The sequence below is a fragment of the Equus caballus genome, chromosome 9, assembly GCF_041296265.1.
Source record: "Equus caballus isolate H_3958 breed thoroughbred chromosome 9, TB-T2T, whole genome shotgun sequence".
NCBI lineage: Eukaryota > Metazoa > Chordata > Mammalia > Perissodactyla > Equidae > Equus > Equus caballus.
In genome coordinates, this window is record NC_091692.1 from 59,816,085 (window position 1) to 59,835,411 (window position 19,327).

A 19,327-nucleotide genomic window follows, 5' to 3' on the forward strand; every position below is an offset into this window, starting at 1 on the left:
CATGCAAATGAATATAGCAGATTTATTCATAATTGTCAAGAACTAGAAGTAAGCAAGATGTCCTTCAGTAGATGAATGGATAAACAACTTGTGGAAAATTCATGCAATAAAATACTACTCAGTGTATTAAATGAAAAAATGAGCTGATGGGCCACAAAAAGACGTGAATGAATCTTAAATGCATAGTTAAGTGAAAGAAGCCAGCCTGAAAAGGCTACATACTATATGATTCCAATTACACATCATTATGGAAAAGGCAAAACTACAGATGGTAAACAAAAGCAACCACAAAGGGTTCAGGAAAAGAGGGAGAGTTGAACAGGTAAAGCACAGAAACTTTCTAGTGAAATTATTCTTTATGATACTGCAATGGTGGGTATGTGACACCATGCATTTGTCAAAACCCACAAAACTTTACACCATAAAGAGTGAACCTTAAAGGACACAAATTTTAAAGAAGCATTTAGGAGGTCAGGAGATTCCAGGATGGAATGCAGACTGTGACACACACAAAAAAATCTAACTGTATTATAAATGTATGAAAGAACTTCACTGAAGGAGGAGGGGAGAAAAGATGCTAAGCTAAATAACCCTGGAAGTGAGTAGAGTTTGAAGACAGAAAACAAAAGGCATTGCACATTAGCACTGTGCTCTAGCTGATGAAGTTGTTTCCCATGGGGATATGGGTTAACAATTCTAAAACTACTATACATGTATACAGGAACTGAAACATTTAGTAAGTGGGTGTTGGATAGTGGGAGGCACGTTTCTCACCGTTGCAGTGGTGGGTTATAAACAAGCAATGGGAGGCAGATAGAATGATCCACGTGGTAATAGATTAGAGTCAGAGATATCAGTATGAACTCATGTTTAGCTTAATTTAGATATAGATGAAGATACATAAATTCATACACATCCATACATACAATATATAGTTATATATATGTGTGTATAAACAACTTAGTATACACACATTTGCTTTGTCAGCTGAAAGGGTCTATAAGTGACAATACCCCACAGTAGCCATAAGTACACCTAGAGTCCAGATCTTGGTTTCATATACCATTTGTCAATTAAAGGAACCAGGCTCCTAGTATTCTAAGACTGTGGCAAGAAATATAAAAAATGAGCCTGGAGTATCTTACAGTGTCAGAGAGTAAAGAAGTACTCAAAAAAAACCCAACAAAAAACCTTAACGATGGGGTATGTCAAAGGAGCAAAGATGCCAACTAAAAGAGGCTCCCAACGGCCAAAGCTGGAACAATTTGAGTAACAAAATAAAGAAAGTAGTACTAGATTATTACCCAAAGTGCAAACTAAATAACCATGAGTCAATACTGATATAAATGACTGGACTTGCAATGGGTGTCTGAAATGTGGGGCAGTCATGTGGGACCAAACCCTTAGCCTGAGGGGTCTGCACTAACTCGGGTAGTTAGTGTCAAAATGAATTAAATTGTAGGACACTTAGTTGGTGTCCTCAGGGAACTGGAGAATTTTTTTGGTGTGAAAAATCCACACACATTTGGTGTCAGAACTGTTGAGCGTAGAGGAAACGAGTTTTTCCTTTAGTACTCTTGATATGATGTGAGACTAGCCTTTACCTCTGTGGTCTTCCTCCCAAAAACCAATAACCCCAGTGTCATCATAAGAAAAAGCATCAAATAAATCCCAGTTGAGAGTCATTCTACAAAATACCTAACCAGCATTCCTCAATGCTCTCAAAGTCATCAAAAACAAGGACAATCTGAGAAACTGTGATATTAAGAGGAGTCTAAGGAGACACGATGACTAAATGTAACGTGGTGTCCCGGACGGATCTCGGAATAGAAAAAGGACACTAGGTAAAAACTAAGTAAATCTGGATGGAGTATGGGCTTCAATGTAAAATATTTATCAATATTGGTTCACTAATTGTGACAAATGTGTGCTAATATAAGATCCACATTAGAACTAGCTAGGGAGTTTTTAAAAAAATTTTGCTGCCTGGGCCTCAGCTTATATCAATTAAATCAGATATTTCTCAAAGTAAAAACCAAGCATTGCTGGTTTGGTTTTTTTTCTCCAAAAGTAGCCAGGTAGTTCAAACGTACCAAGCGACTGAATGACCTAGCCATTTGCTGAATATTCCACATATTATATTAAATATCACAAATCTTAAGGAATCATTTTCCCATTAGCACTAACTAAAGTATACAGACTTTAAGAGATTCATGTATATAATTTTTTGTATTCACAAGAAGAGAACTCTGCATTCTATTATTTAACCAGAAAATTTGCTGGAATCTCTTTTCAGAAGATATTTAGAAAATATTTAGCAAAGTTCAATATGTTCATGCTTAAAAAAAAAATGCTGTGAAGCATACCGTATTTTTTTCACTGTTCAAAATTAATTTGGTTGTTTAACCTAAGCAAATGCTATTTTTAAAATGGCATCCTTTATTGGATTTTTTAAACTTTTATATGGCAGAAACAATTCATGCCGATTTGCTTTATATCCTACTATGCATGCTCTTGGCTAAAATACAAAATGTATTTTAAAGTTGAATCTAATAGAAAGAGAAATTCTGCTAGTAGATACTCTTTAAAAAAGTGAATTTTCTATAGGCAATTCAGGTATTTACCGTAAACATGAACAAAGAGAGTTAAGCTGTTTAATCAACTCACACTAAAGATTTGGGAATATCTTTCACTAATATCCACAAAACAGATTCTTTCTTATTTTGTAGTACATTTGATCCATCTCAGTATCAAATTTAGATCACATGCTCAGAAATGCCAAAAAATGAAGATCTTTGTCATGTTTAGCAATGCTTAAACTAACACAAAAATCTTGATATTGGGATTATCCTGCTGCAGAAATCTCTGTTTGCAATTTGTTTAATTTTAAAAATCTGTCCAATTACCTCAGCACCTATCAAAACATGTCAATTTGTCAAGATGTTTTCTCATCAGACAAGCATTTTCTATAATAGGTATAAAAATCAAATTCATAGGGCACTATTTGCAATCATGTCCCATACTTTTCTTGAATAAAAAATATTTAAAGAGGTTTATTTATAATAGACACCCAGGACACAGGTGGACAGCACTAACATTTTTAAAAACAACATATCTTGAAACGGCTATCACAAACTGTTTCCTTTTCAAAAGTCACACTGTGCGTTGATGGAAATGGTTTAATTTTAGGCCACAAGTTTTTCTCCATCTGCAGTAAGTTGAACTATGCAGAGGAAAATTAAATTAGGAAAAATTACAAGTTGATATTGGTGTAACCCATGAATTCTCTGAAAAATTATACTCACTCAGAATGGGAAAGCAGGATTCACAATGAGTTCAAAGTATTAACACTGAATATCAATTATATCTCTTACAATGCAGCAACTCAGTATGGTGAGTTTCACAGCTCTATAATTTTGAAACGGGGGAAAGAATTTGATCTACACCAATTCAAACTTAGCTTTATGAAATTTTTCAATGGTTCAGGGCCAAACTGGCTCTGTGTCATCATATTAGCCAGGTCACTGCATAAGGACCAATCCAGGGTTGGGACTAAAGATAGCTACCATAAAGCCTGTCAAAAAACACAGGTCATCAGGGATAAAAATAAATGCAGAAGTAAAACTTGGCAGTGCAGATATCCCACCATGCTGAAAAGACCATTCATCTTTGAAATAATCAAAAAGAAGGGAAAAAATGAGGGAAAATCTCAATGAAAACAACCAGGATATCAAAATATCCATCCAAAACCTTCTGCTACATCCTAACAAGTAGCCAGTCCCCAGCACCATTAACTAGCAGGTATTGGCCAAACGTACCTCCCAAATTGGAGCAAATTCCAAAAAAGAACCAGCAAGTTTCATGGGTCAAAGGTAACCAAGATGAGTTATGAACGAAAATAAGGAGATGTTACAAAGCAACAATCTTGAATTCATAGATACAGATGTTAAGACAAGCACAGAATCAATAAGATAATGGCTCATTATTCTACAATTGTTCTCACATGGAGTGGGCTGAGGGTCCAAGGCTGTACCTTTATTCTGTCATCTACAGAAAATTATTTTGTAAAGGACACAGTGGTTCAGAAAAAGAGAAATATCCATTTACTTCTATTCTTATCAACTACTAATTTGGTATGACTTGCCTTAAATTGACCTGATTTCTTGTAATGTTATCTTCTAGAAGTTTTCCCTTCCCTTCTTGGATCACTTTGATTTACAAATTGTCCAGAATAAGCCAGAATTGAACAGACTATAATTTTTCTTTGAATTGTGCTAATTTATGAGTATTCAAGGAGTTTATAATTATTATAACATATAGTGTTTCATAAATTTATAAAGATATATTAAATATCATATTAAAAACTCAATATTTAAAATTATAATTTCAGAACACCCAAGAAATGACAAATGACAGGAGTTTCCATTAAAATGGAGGACTGAACACACAGGTTTATGCCTAACCCTCCCAAAACTCTTCCAAAATTACAAAAAAGGCACAGAAAAGGACAAGCTCATAAAAACAAAGAGCATGGGGGAGGAGACAATAGCAAAAAGGAGAATGTCAAAAAAGTTGGAAGCTAGAAAAAAAAATTTTGGAAGCTAGAAAGCAGATAAATATGTAAGTAGTAGCTAACTCTGCAGACCAAAGAAACCCAAAACTCAAGCTTGCAAGGAGAGAAGTGACAAGAAGCAAGTAAATTCAGGCCCCAGGGCAGGGGATACTAACAACTTTTACAGTAAGGTTCACAAGTTAACTATTCTACTCTTACACACAGAGTTTCCAGTAGGCAATTTTAGTGCTTCTCTCAAATAGAATCACTAGAGCTTTGAAGAAAGACCATAAAGGAAAAGTGAGTGATCAAAACAAACATACAGGAAAGAGAGACAAGGCGCGGAGCAAAAGAAAACAAAGTGATACTGGTAACGTAATAGTAATGACGAAGAGGAGGAGACCTTGGAAAGTAAATATTTGATATGGAAAAAAATAGAAGGGTTAGAAGATAAACTTGAGGAGACCTCCAAGAAAGAACAAAAAGAGAAAGAGAAAAGAACAGAAAAGACCACTGAAAGATACATCTGAGAAGTCCAACAATCTAATAAAAGGAGTTTCAGAAAGAAAGAGAGAAAATTATCAATAAATAGCAAAAGAATAAATAAATTACATAGAACTTCAGGATATTTCCAAATTGAAAGGGTGAAAAGACACTGCACACACTACATGGAAAAAGATCTATACCAAGGCACATTACCATGAAAGTTTTAAACAACAGGGAGAAGTGCAGATCCAAACACTTCCAGAAAACATCCAAAGGATTAGCTATCAGATTGTCACCTGTCGTCCCATTACCATTACTGCTGAGTTAGGCAACAGAGCAAGGCCCTCAAAATTTTAAAGAAACATTATTTCTAATTGAGAATTTTATGCCCCAAATTTTGCAGTCAATCAATCAAGGGTAAAGATAGAATAAATAAATGGTCGGATACCCAAGGTCCGAAAAAGCTGCTAATGCCTAGAAGCTACTGGGAGATATGGTCCATCAAAACAAGGAAGTAAACAAGAAAGACAAGATTCAGGAAACAGGATCCATTCAGAAGAGAGGAAAAGGAAATTCTTAGGTTGATGTTGAAGGGAAGTCTTAGAATGGCAGCTGCTCAAGACTCTAGAAAGAAATCAGTTCAGATTAGAGGAGGATAGAGGACTAGAGAAAGAATAAGTCAAGAAAAAAGGACGACACTAATAAATGATCTGTGTTTGAACATACACAGAGGAGCTTACAGCTCCTGCAAAGTGTGGGAATATAGTATTTGAGACAAAATTAGTGGTAGGTATATAGAATAATTAACAACAACAAACAAAAGTTACAAAAACTGAGACAATTATTAGTTCCAGAAATCACAAAAAGAACCTGTAATCATATTATCATATTTCTCTCCAAATAATATTTACGTAGTCCTAACTAAGTAAACACTGAGTAGAGATCTTTTAGAATTGTTAATTATATGGGAAAAATGAAAAATAACAATTCTTTTAAAGAATTTCAATTTGTGATCAATAATTTTATTACAAATATAAATGTTCCTTACTAAATCTAATTTACTTTTTGACAAGAAACAAAAACAAATAAAAGAAATTTTCATTATTGGTTTTCTTCAAATATATTTTTTATAAGCTTAAGGTAGGTTTATAAAAATCTCTACCAATTCTTCCAAACACATTTGGTCATTTAAAATTTGTTTCAAAATATTTCAAAAGGAACTGTAAATATATATTGGTTGAGTCTGACCAGTGATGTTATTTCGGTGGCCCTTAGAGTAGCAAAACCAGCAGCGGCAACACCTACCACCAAAGAAATCAAAACCCTGACCAAAATGCTATAATTAACAGCAGTAGTGGTGGTACAAGTAGGAGCATTAATAAAAATGAAAGCTAGGGGCCGGCCCCGTGGCCAAGTGGTTAAGTTCACATGCTCTGCTTCCGCAGAACAAGGAAACCTGTTCCTGAGGTTTCACCTGTTCAGATCCTGGGTGAGGACCTAGCACTGCTCATCAAGCCATGCTGAGGTAGCGTACTGCATAGCAGAACTAGAAGGACCCACAACTAGGATATACAGCTATGTAGTGGGGGGCTTTGGGGAAAAGAAAAAAAAAAATAACAAAAAGAAGATTGGCAACAGATGTTAGCTCAGGGCCAATCTTTAAACTTAAAAAAAAAAAGAAAGAAAGCTACATGGAATACACCGTTCTATGAACTTAAATATTTTTGAAAAATTTTATTCCCATAACAATTCTATGAGGTATGGTCTGTAACTATTCCCTTTCTACAGATGGTGAAATTGAAGCAGAGAAGTTAAGTAACTTGCCCATGACATAGAGTTATTTGGGAATAGAATCAGGACTTAAGTCCAAGCAGCCTTTCCTGCTCTTAAATTCTCCCCCTTATTTAACCAACGAGGTATACTGGAGGCTTCTGGACTGACTTGGGGCTGATTCTGATACTCTTCTATTCCTTACCTACTTCAAAAGGTTCTCACGAGGTAGACTGATTTGAAGTTCCCTTATTAAATGGGGGCAGGGGGAAGGGAGGAAGGTTCTGAGAAATGCTCACCTGGAGGCTGTAACACTATCTGTAGGGGAGTGAATTTTTCAAAGCACCCTGGTGTTTCTCCCCATACCCAGGCTGAAAATTACTGCTCCAGTGAATCATTAAGAGGGGATATGCCATCCCTCAGACATTAAGGACCACAGCCTGACAAGCTTAGAATGTGGATCATAAAGACAAACAAACAAACACATAGATAAGGAGAATAGACTGGTAGTTACCAGGGAGAGGGGGTGGGAGGAGGGTGAAAGGGGTAAAGGGGCACACAAGTATGGCGGATGGATGGAAACTAGACTGTCAGTGGGGAACACAAGGCAGTCTATACAGGAGCCAAAACACAGTGATGTACACCTGAAATTTACACAATGTTATAAATCAGTGTGACCTCAATAAAATAATGTAAAAAAAAAATAAATAAATAAAATAAACCATCTGCCAAAAATACAAACAAAGCAAAGAAAGAATCAGAAAGTCCTCATTTCTTTTCCAGACAGAAGTTCTGAGACATAGTCTAAGGACAATTAACAGACAAAACCTATTTCAAGTCATTACTAAATTAATGAAATAAATGACAGCTTTCTTTGGATCAAAGTGAAAATAAAGGGCCTAATACATGCATAAAAGTGAAAAAGTCTCATGCAAGCCTAACATCAAGGTACTTCTTCTAGCTCAATATTTCACTTAATATAAAATTCTTCTACATCCATTCAACTCCTTGCATTTTACTTAAGTTAATACTGTGATCCCCGTGGGAAATGCCTGAGCTCCAGTGACAAAACAATTCTTGTAAGCTCCTTATCAATCTTTTAATCTATTTTAAAAATGACCACTTGTCAATAGTGCATTCTACACCTTATAAGTTCAATTTATTAATACCATCCATTCTGCTTTTAAATAATCATCAAATGTAACATGTGTGGAGTGTCTGCCCTGTTTTATTTTTAAAAAACAAGCACTAGCTCTTTTACTGTTTAACTATTTAAACGCTCATTCAAGTGCTTGTATATTATTTCAGTAAGTCATACCAACTAAATGAAAACCATTTTCTTTTGTTTTTTTTGGCATTCAATTTATTTATTTATTTTTAAATTTTTTTAATTTAGATCATAATGGTTTATAATCAAAACTAGTCCTTCTAAAATCATTAATTAGAGCTTAAGAACTATATGGCAATGTATACTATCTGTTGTATAATTAATAAATTACAAAACACATACTTACATCTTGAATGCTACAGATAAATTAGTATAATCTGAAGGAGTACAAGAAAAAGTTCTATATACTTGCAATTTATATAGATAACCTATACCAAACTTTATGTTGACTTGGTCAGAAACTAATGCAAATTTTGTGAAAATATTTGATTTATATGAAAAATAGAGTATCACTTTAATGATACAATTTGGCCTTGAACATCAAGAGACATGTGGCTCTACGAGAATTTAGCTGTTTAAAACTGTATATGTAGTCCAATTTTAAGCTGATTTGCAAGCGGATCCCAAAGGAATGAAGAGTATAAAGACAAACTCCCAAGATTTTTGAGACTTCAAGGTGTAGAAATGTTTGAGAGAAGAAGAATTTTGATTTAAAAATTTGCTAAAAATGGGGCCAGCCCAGTGGCATGGTTAAGTTCATATGCTCTGCTTCGGCAGCCCAGGGTTTACAGGTCCAGATCCCAAGCATGAACCTATACACTGCTGGTCAGGCTATGCAGTGGCAAAAAAAAAATTTGCTAAAAATGAATGGCAATGGAGAATTATACTTTCACTGTAGGAGGACTTCAGATCCACTCTGCATACCTCGCTGTTCTTATGTGTGTGTGTGTATTTACTTATTGTATTATTATTTTTTTTTAAGATTGGCACCTGAGCTAACATCTGTTGCCAATCTTTTTTTTCTTTCTCTCAAAGTCCCCCAGTACATAGTTGTACATTTTAGTTGTGGGTCCTTCTAGTTGTGGCATGTGGGACACCACCTCAGTGTGTCTTGAGGAGTGGTGCCATGTCCGTGCCCAGGATCCGAATCAGTGAAACCTTGAGCCTGCGAACTTAACCACTCGGCCGCGGGGCTGGCCCATTTATTTATTTTATATTCAGGACAACAACTGACAGAATGACCTCAAGATGGAAGCTACTGCCTTAGAACATAATCTAAAGCAAAGCATGTGAATATTGCTCAAAGTGTGACTCTGCCAAGACCTTTTTTCTTATAATTTTAATTAAAAACAACAAAAAAGAACATGATAGTTTTACCCAGAAACACTAGCTTAGTTCCAGAGAATAAATGCTTATTTGAAAAAAAAAAATTATAAAAACTTGATGCGATTTTTAAATTTGTCTACAATATTTTGACAGTCCTCCTCGCAAAAGATGGAACCAGCGGGCCGGCCCCACGGCATAGTGGTTAAGTTTGGCACACACTGCTTTGGCAGCCTGGGTTCACAGGTTTAGATCCTGGGTGTGGACCTACACCACTCATCAGCCATGCTGTGGCAGCAGCCCACATATAAAGTGGAGGAAGACTGGCAAAGATGTTAGCTCAGGGCTAACTTTCCTCAGAAAAAAAAAAAAAAAAGGTGGAACCTAATTGCCCTCATTTTGAATGTGGACAGGACTAAGTAATACATACTTAAAACAATGGAATGGCTTTGGAACAGTGGGCAGAAGCTGGAAGCACTGTAAGGAGAGTGTTATTAACAGCCTGAAGAGTCATGAAAAAATTGTTACAAACCCTGATGGCCGTTAAGGGGGTTGCAGGAAGGTAAGGTACATGTTGGAAAGCTGGAAGAAAGGATATTCTTATTATGTAATGGCAGAAAATTTAGAACACTGTTGTCTGCAGTAACCAGGAAGGTAACAGGGAAAGTAAAAAATTTACCTAATGAACTGGGTAGCCTAGCTAAGGAGATTTCTAAGTAGAGTATTTAAGACGCTGCCTGGTTTCTTCTTGCTGCTTGTAACAAAATGCAAAGAGAGAAAGATGCGTTTAAGAAAGGGCAATTAAACAAAAAGGGAACCAGGACTTAATGATTTTGTAAATTCCTAGCCTCTACAGACAACAAATGATGCTATGTATAATTATGAAAATTCTTGCAAGCAAACATCAATAGCAAAAGATATTCAGGAAAGCATGGTCTAAAAATCAAGCTGCAGAGGTGGCTGTAAAATCATTTCTTAAGACTCCAGAAAGAGCCAAGGCAAATAATAGGGCTTTTAAGAAGCTTAAGGGCATTGTCCCAAAGTGTCTCAGCAGGAGGTCAAAGTAGAAAAGTAATTATCTCAACAAAACTTAATGGATATAGCCTGTTCTAATGGTGTCAATAGGATTTATAGGAGATCCACAAAGTTTTTGGCAGAAGCAGCACCAGCATTGTCTGAGTAGGACAGAGACAGCAAGAAACGAAGAGGACCGAAACTTCTACAGGTAGGAGGCAGGCTGAGAAAATGACTTTGCTCAAAATGTAGGCTATCTTCCATGAAAAAGGAAGAATGATTCAGAGGGCAGAAGCAAGAACTCAGAGGACATAGCAAAGAGTCACGGAGAATTACCTCAGGGCAGGAACAAAACTGAGCTAATCCAGGAACTTTTAACACTTTCTTGGTTAGAGTCCAAAATTGCCCTGGACTCATGACTGTTGTGCCTTCTGTCTTCCCTCTTTCTGAACAGAACTGTTAATAGTGATAATCTTATACCTGATCCACCATTGTATATTGGGTATTTGGGGGGAAGATAACTTATTTCTTTAGTTCACAGGCCTTCAGATTGAGAGTAACTGGACTCAAGGACTCTCATCTCTATCTGAATATGATTTAGAAGATGAAATACTGGACTTCAAGCTAATGTTGTAAAGGCATAAAACTTGGTACAAAGAAGAGACAGTTCTGAAGAGGTAGTGAGTGTATTTTGCATGGGCCAGAAATGCAAACAATTTGCAGCTATAGGACAGTCTATGTTAGTTTTAAAACATGTCCATAAATTCTTTGACAATTCTACCCTCAAAAGGTGATCCTAATTCCCCTTTGTTTGAGTGTGGGGCAGACTTAGTGAATTGTTTTTATTTTTCAATTGAGGTTAACTTTAAATAACACAAAATTAGCTATTTAAAGTGTATCGGTGACATTTAGTACCTTTACAATGTTGTGCAACCATCGCCTTTATGCCACCAAGTATTTGTTTGAGTACCTGTTTTCAATTCTTTTCGGTGTATATACCTAGAAGTGGAATTATCAGATCACATGATAATTCTATGTTTGACTTTTTAAGAAACTACCAAACTGTTTTCCACAGGAGCTGCACCATTTTACATTCCTATCAGCAGTGTATGAGAGCTCCAAATTCTCCATATCCTTGCCAACATTTGTTATTTTCCGGGTTTTTTGATTTGTTTTATCATAGTATACCTAGTGGGTGTGAAGTGGTATCTCATTGTGGTTTTGATTTATATTTACCTAATGACTAATGATGTTGAGCATCATTTCATGTGCCTCTTGGCCATTTGTATACCTTTGGAGAAATGTCTATTCAAATCCTTTGCTCATTTTTCAATTAGATGTTGGTCTTTTTGTGGCTGAGTTGTCAAAGTTCTTTGTGTATTTTGGATACTAGACCCTTATCAGATATATGATTTGCTAATAATATAATTTGTTCTCCCATTCTATAGGCTGTCTTTTCACTTCTTGATAATATCCTTTAATGTTTAGAGTTTTTAATTTTGATGAAGCTCAATTTTTCTATTTTTCCTTTTGTTACTCATGCTTTGGTGTCATATCTAAGGATCCATTGCCAGATTCTAAGTCATGAAGACAACCTCTATGTTTCCTTCTAAGAGTTTTAATGTTTTAGCTCTTATATTTAGGTCATTGATTCATCCAATCAGACCTTATATTAAAAGGTCATCACATATGATGAGAGATAGGGGTCCAACATTACTCTTTTACATGAGACTATCCAGTTGTCCCACCACCATCTGTGAAAGAGACTTGTTCTTTTCCCTTGAATGGTCTCCAGACCTTTGTTGAAAATCAACTGGCCAGAGATGTATGGGTTTATTTCTGGACTCTCAGTTCTACTCCATTGGTCTATATGTCAGGACCACAATGATTTGATTTGTGTAGCTTTGTATTAAGTTGTGAAATTGGGAAGTGAATCCTCCAACTTTGTTCTTCTTTTCCAATATTGTTTTAGCGATTTGGGGCTCCTTGGTCCATATGAATTTGAGGATTTTGCAAAAAAGACCATTTTGGAATTTTGATAAGAATTGGATGAATCTGTGAGTCACTTTGAGGAGTGTTGCCATCTTAACAATAATAAGTCTTCCAATCCACTAACACAGGATGTTCTTCCATTGATTTAGGTATTCTTTCATTTCTTTCAGCAATTTTTGTACTTTCTACTGTACAAGCCTTCTACCTCCTTGGCTAAATTTATTCTTAGGCATTTCATTCTTTTGGATGGTACTGTAAATGGAATCATTTTCTTAATTTCCTTTGTGCATTGTTCACTGCTGGTGCATAAAAACATAATTGATTTTTGTGTGTTTATCTTGCACCCTACAACTTTACTGGACTTGTTTATTAGCTCTAGAAGATTTAGATGTTTTTGACAGACACCATCCAGGAAGCTGCTCCAGCTCAAGGAGACCAAAATAAAGGTAAGTCTCTGTGCTGGTCCCTCAGAGAACTGTCATATAGCTCAAAATGCAAAAGCATGATTTTTTAAGAACAAGGCTCTTATTCCTCTCCCCTGCCCCCAACCTCCACCTTTGTTCCCGTGGCTGCTGCTGAACTAGAAAATTGGGGATGGCAGGCATGTAAGCAAAAATGCCACAACACTTTCTTACCAAAATTTAGCAGCCTCTTTCTTCATTAAGCACTCTTCTGGTTGCTGTAAATTTTTTATTAGATTCCAGTATTCTCAAAGAGTTAATTTGTCAGTTTTTGCCAACTCAACGGTTGCTTCTATGGAGGCACTGATTCTTAGAGCTCCCTACTCCACCATTTTCCATGACCAACAACTTCTTTTAACAAATAGAATGTGGCAAAGTGACAGTGTGCAACTCCGGAGACTGTGTAATAAAAGGCATTGAGATTTCCTCCTTGCTCGCTCTCTAGGACCACTCACTCTGAGAGAAGCCAGTTGCCATGGTGTGAAGACTTCAAATAGCCCTACGAAGAGGCCCACATGGCAAGGAACTGAGGGCAGGCTGCCAACAGCCATATGAGGGGGCTATCTTGGAACTCCAGTCCTTCTCAAGTCTTCAGATGACTACAGCTCTGACCAACAATTAGACTGTAATCTGATGAGAGACCTTGAGCCAGAATCATCAAACTAAGTCATTCCAGAAATACTTATCTACAGATACCATGAAATAATAAATGTGTGTTGTTTTGAGCTGCTAAGTTTTAGGGTATATAATATTTAAAGCTGAGGCCCAAAAGATGAGAAGAGCCTAGTCATTCAATGAGTTCCCAAGAAGAAGAATGTTTCAAGCAGAGGGAATAAGGAAAGGTCTTTGGTATGTTGAAAAAAATTAAATATCTGAAAGAAGATCAATGTGGCTGGAGCTCAGTGAAGGAGAGAAAAACAGTGAAGAAAGAGATCACAAAAGTGGCAGAAAGTAACCAAAATGACTGTAGCAAAGTCTTAAAAACTACTAAAAACTGGTAAGTTGTGGTGTAGTCGGCGGTCCCCTAGCCATCAAAAATGGAAACCAGCCTGTAAGTGAGGATCGGAAGACAAAAGCAAAGAAAAAATAATCACTGTCCCATTGACAGTTAATTAAAGGCAGTTCACTAGCCCAACACTCATAAGAAGCTTGCAGAAGGTGAAGGAACGGCAGATGGCTATCATCGCAGAGAGGCAATTGTATAACTCTGATAAGCCAGTGTTGTTTATTTTAGAAGTACTAATAAATATTTGATTGAAAAGTGAGCATAGAGCATTGAAGGAGCATGGGAGCTTCAAAGTAAAAAACCTAGTTTTATTCTTGGTTCCTCATCAGCTTTGTGAACTCTGGTAAATCACTTCTCTCCTAACCTAATTTCACTCAACTGCAAAATGGGATAATAATATATATATGACCAATCTCATTTTTTTAAAAGATAAAATGAAATAATATATGATAAAAGTGTGTTTGAAATTACAAAAAAACCCTACAAAATATTAACATCTACAAATGCTAATTGGAGAAAAATAAAAAAACTATCTAACATCACACAGGAACACAGAGTGGGCTCTATAAAACCCTTTACATCATCTTTACATCATCCCATATCACTTATTCATCTTTGCAGAATTAATACACAATCACCAACTTATGACAAAAACACCTTTATGAGGATGCTATTTAAAATTCTAAATGGTGAATTTATTGGTATAAAATTTTATATCTAGAATATAAACTTAAAGCATCTGTCTCACCAGGCAGTCCACAGTCACTGCCAAATGAATAACCTATGTAGCCGAATATCTAAAGAAAATGATTATAAATCAGCTTGGCAAAGACCACACTCGCCCTTGCCCGGGGCTATCATATGACACAAGATTTAATAATTAGTGAAAAGGGTAAAAGAATTTCAAAAGAAATACCAATTAGATAACCAGTCTCTGAAATTAAAACTAAATTTGAATTAGCAAAATAGTATTATTTGTATACAACTATAAGACATAAAAAAAATTCTATGAGAAAATATAGTTGATGTTATCAAAGTCATTTTCAATCAGTAAAAAATAAAATAGTATCTGTGTTTTCAGATTTTATGACCATCTGAAAATCGAGGTATGCATCTCTTATTTTTAACCAGAAAAAAAATCTGTAATTTGAAACAAGGAAAAAATCATTAGTGAAAAACAAAAGAATTAGACATTATAAAATGTGATATATAGATATAATTATTTTATTTTGTTATTCAAGGGCACCGATGTAGCAATATAAAGTAAATGGAATAAACTGGTTCAATATGCTAAGTCCTTATAGGTCCCTCCTGCTTTCTCTAGTAACCCATCTTCTACTGTGGTATTCGTTATCTGTATACAGTATAGCTGACGACCGGTTAAAAGAAAGTTCCAGAAGATACAAAACAAAATTGACCAAATTCAAGACAACATTTATTCAACAAACACAGAGTTAGCGTCAACTAGATACTAGATACTGAACAAGCCTACTCTATCAACCTCACATTTTATACATAATCACTAATTCTTAAGACATCAGAAAAGGATAGCAAACATTTAATGTAAACAAAATATATTTTGAGATTTAACGAACAAACACACCTCACTTGTACAAGGAAATAGTAAGTGCTATTGATATACTTGAAGAAAAAAATCAAAACTATGCAAAAATAACTCAGAAGAAAAACATCAACTTTTTGAGGGTAATTACGAACCGAATTTTCTTCCTCCTCTTCCAATTCTCGCTGCTGTTCTTCATGTCTTTTAGCTTTTATCTCCATAGCTTCTGTAATCAGGTCTCTTAAAATTGATACAGGTTTTGCATTCTTGATAAAAGGATGCTAGAAAGGTAAAATTCAATGGTATAAGATTTCTCTGAATTACATCTAAAAAATGTTACAACAACACATAAATGCAAACCAAGATCACAGGCTTTAATGATTGTTCTTTCATCCAGAATTAAATATACAAGTTAAGAAAAGAGAATATTTCAGCTGCTTTAGAAATAAAGATTTTGCTTTTGGGTTTATTTGTTTTTAAAAAACCTTTAAAACACACATGCAAAAACGTAATCCTGTTAATAAAACCATAATACCCCTTAAAGATATAATTGTCCAAAGGAAGTGTACATTAGGTAGTAAAAGAAGATAAAAAATGTTTTAAAAAAGATTGGTGATTATATTACATATTAAAATAAAATTAATTTGGTATTAGTTACAGATTTTACTTAATCTTACACTGACATCCAGAATGAGTGGTCAAAAGGAGGGCAATTATTTTGTTACTTCTTTTACATATTTTCTATTTTATTATGTCTTGAATAATGTGCAGTAATCATTCGCAATGGAGAAACTAAAAATAGCAAGGAAAGAAAAATATTTTTCAGAAAATAAATACTGCTTCATTTCTATACTATATATAAAACAATTTTTCTGTTTTTTATACCATCCTGATCTAACTAAAATATCTAAGCTTGCTACAATTTTGATAAACAGAAAGGAAACACCAGAACAGACCTGGGTTGTAATGACACTTTTATTGAGAGGGGTGCGTGTGAGAGAAAGTAGATGGAAAGGTTATAAGTATAATTTTGGATAAATAACCTTATTTGGAGGCAGCAATACAGCTTCAGAATTTAATTTTCTTAATATAGCTCAGTAGATAGAATCAGGTAAAAGCCATTTGAGTTATTTTAATAAAGATCAATAGAACACAAAAATATTCTTAAAGACAAAAAATTTTTGCACTAAAGAAGAAATTACTGACATTTGGAAGAGGTTTTAAAATGGTGAAGATATCATCTGAGAAAACTATGAGTAAGAATTTTACCAGATTGCAGAAATACTAGGATCAATGGCAAAGAACCGATAAATTCTTTTATAACAGGTAGAGATTAATTGGCAGATAAATAAAATTCTATTAACACAGCTGTGGAGGAGACGCCTAGTCATCTACCAAAACAGAGCTGTGGCTAGACCTGTGGCTGCCCAGCTAGAAACTACATTTCTCAGCCTCCCTTTCAGTTGGTTCTAACTATGTGACTACGTTCTCCCCAATGGAATGTGAGTGAGTGTTGTGTTCCACTTCCTGATCTGGGCCTTAAAGCACTGAGTGTGTACTCTTACATGATTTCTTCTGTCTCTACTAAGCTGGGAAACAGACAAAGACAGTGCCCTAGAGGATGGTGGAGCAACAGAAGAAAGAAATCCCAGTCTTACTCTGAAAATGTTTCAGAAACACTGGTGGAAAGGTCATGAAAAATAATAATAATTGAAGATATGTTCTTTGCCCTTAAGGAACTTATTATCTAGAACAAAGAATAAAAGACAAACATACAAAAAAATTACAATGCGACATACAAATTACATTCATGATGGGTTAGCAGAGTCTATATGATTAAGAAATGTGAAAGCAGAATAGGTGAGGTAATCTCAGACGCTTGATACAGAAGAAATGGACCATTTTAGGGAGGAGGAAAAGTATGAAAAAAAACACACAAAGATAGGGGATGTATGTTAGAACACAGTAGGAAGATCTGTCTAGCCCAAACAGAAACACTATTTGAAGACGTGTTCTGTGAGTTTAGATATAGGCAACAGTGGGACTAGAAGAATAAGTGCTTAGGATGAGATGCCTGAATTGTCTGAGAGCCTTTTAATTACATAAACAAGCTAACAGCGTAAGGAAAAGAATGTCTTTGATAGCGTAATCTTGGAGTAGAGTTTAGAAACAAAAGAGAGTGGAGAGAAACTGTAATAACACAGGTATGAATTATTAAGACCCTGGATTAAAAAAATAGCTGCCACAATCAAGAGGAAATAGTGAATCTGATGAAAGAACTCTTAAGAAGGATTTGGTGACTATATATTAACAGAAGTGAAAGATGACCAACACTGCAAAAACTAGGAACCAGTAGAACTGCATCCCCTTAAAAAGGCATTGAAATCTCAACTGTATTATACTTTATCTTCTCGGGGAAAATTATGAGCCAATCCTCTAAGCCACAGTTTTATCTTTAAGAAATGCCAAAGTAGATATATGGTTCATGCAGTCCAGTACAAACTTACTTTTGTGGAGTTCATTGTGAACTGCCTACACACTGTTTTGCTACCATTAGCATATAGAGTTTAACAATCTTCATCTCAAAATCTCAATATGTCTGATTTCACATTTACTTATGTTTTCGCTTCATAACTACTACAGACATGATTTTGGCCTACAAAGAGGAACTGGCTGATAAAGTTAAAAGGGTACTGCAAGAACAAGGCCATATTATTTGAGCTTTCTTGACAGTCAGAAGAGAAGTTTTATCAGACACACTGGCAAATTTTGTTGTTTTTTTCTTTTTTGAAGAAGATTAGCCCTGAGCTAACATCTGCTGCCAATCCTCCTCTTTTTGCTGAGGAAGACTGGCCCTGAGCTAACATGCATGCCATCTTCCTCTACTTTATATGTGGGATGCCTACCACAGCATGGCTTGCCAAGCAGAGCCATGTCCACACCCGGGATCCGAACCAGCGAACCCTGGGCTGCCAAAGCGGAACGTGCAAACTTAACCGCTGCGCCACCAGGCCAGCCCCAACATTGGCAAATTTTTCAAAAATATTTTTAAAGGTTTTTAAAAAGTAGCAGCTGGTAAAATTTAAAAATACAAAGCAACATAAAAAAGAACAGAACAACAACAAAAACCAGAGAAAATAAGTTGGCAAAAATAAAACATGACAATTGTGATGAAAATGTTATTAGCATATACCAATGGAAACAAATCGGTTGAATTTCCATTTATTATATAGTATTTTAATTAAGTACTGAAATACACTTAGTTCGTAAGATAAATTCAACTACGCACTTTCTACATGAGATATACTTAAATAACATAAATCCAACTCATGTTTTTATAAGAGTCATCCTAAAAAGAACTTGGATAAAAGTCAAAGACAGGCAATGAAATATTAGTCAAACATAAAATGAACAAACTAAAAAGTATATGTGTAACATTTACGTCAGACAAGAGGGTGATTATATGAAGAGTTTTTAAAACAATATCAATAAGAAAAAGATAAACACACCAAATTCTAAAAGGCAATAAAGTTTCACTATTTCTAAATGTATTTAAAGTAAAACCTAAACTAAAAGAAGGCAAGAACTTTTTGAAGAAGAAGAAGATGATTAGCCCTGAGCTAAGTGTGCTGTCAATCCTCCTCTTTTTGCTGAGGAAGACTGGCCCTGAGCTAACATCCGTGCCCATCTTCCTCTACTTTATCTGTGGGACACCTGTCACAGCATGGCTTGCCAAGCAGTGTCATGTCCGCACCTGGGATCTGAACCAGTAAACCCAGGGCCACCAAAGTGGAACGTGCTCACTTAACTGCTGCGCCAACAGGCCAGCCCCAAGCAAGAATTCTTAAACCACCTGAACTAATGAAAAGATGTAAAATACCTAAAATCAACCTATCACAGTTTGATCAAGTATTTTAAAAGTTAAGGCTGCTTGGGGGCTGGCTGGTGGCATAGCGGTTAAGTTCGCGTGCTCCACTTTGGCAGGCCAGGGTTC

The 19,327-nt window shown here is 35.5% G+C and overlaps 1 protein-coding gene across 4 annotated transcripts in view; it reads right to left on the minus strand.

Annotated features, from left to right (window-relative positions):
• STK3 (serine/threonine kinase 3) overlaps positions 1-19,327 on the minus strand; it is a 264,139-nt gene that overhangs the window by 83,186 nt on the left and 161,626 nt on the right. For all 4 annotated transcript variants that reach the window (XM_023648755.2, XM_070222385.1, XM_070222387.1 and 1 more), the window contains one exon: positions 15,489-15,614. In XM_023648755.2, the coding sequence (XP_023504523.1) occupies positions 15,489-15,614 (126 nt within the window). The remainder of the gene's footprint in view (positions 1-15,488; positions 15,615-19,327) is intronic.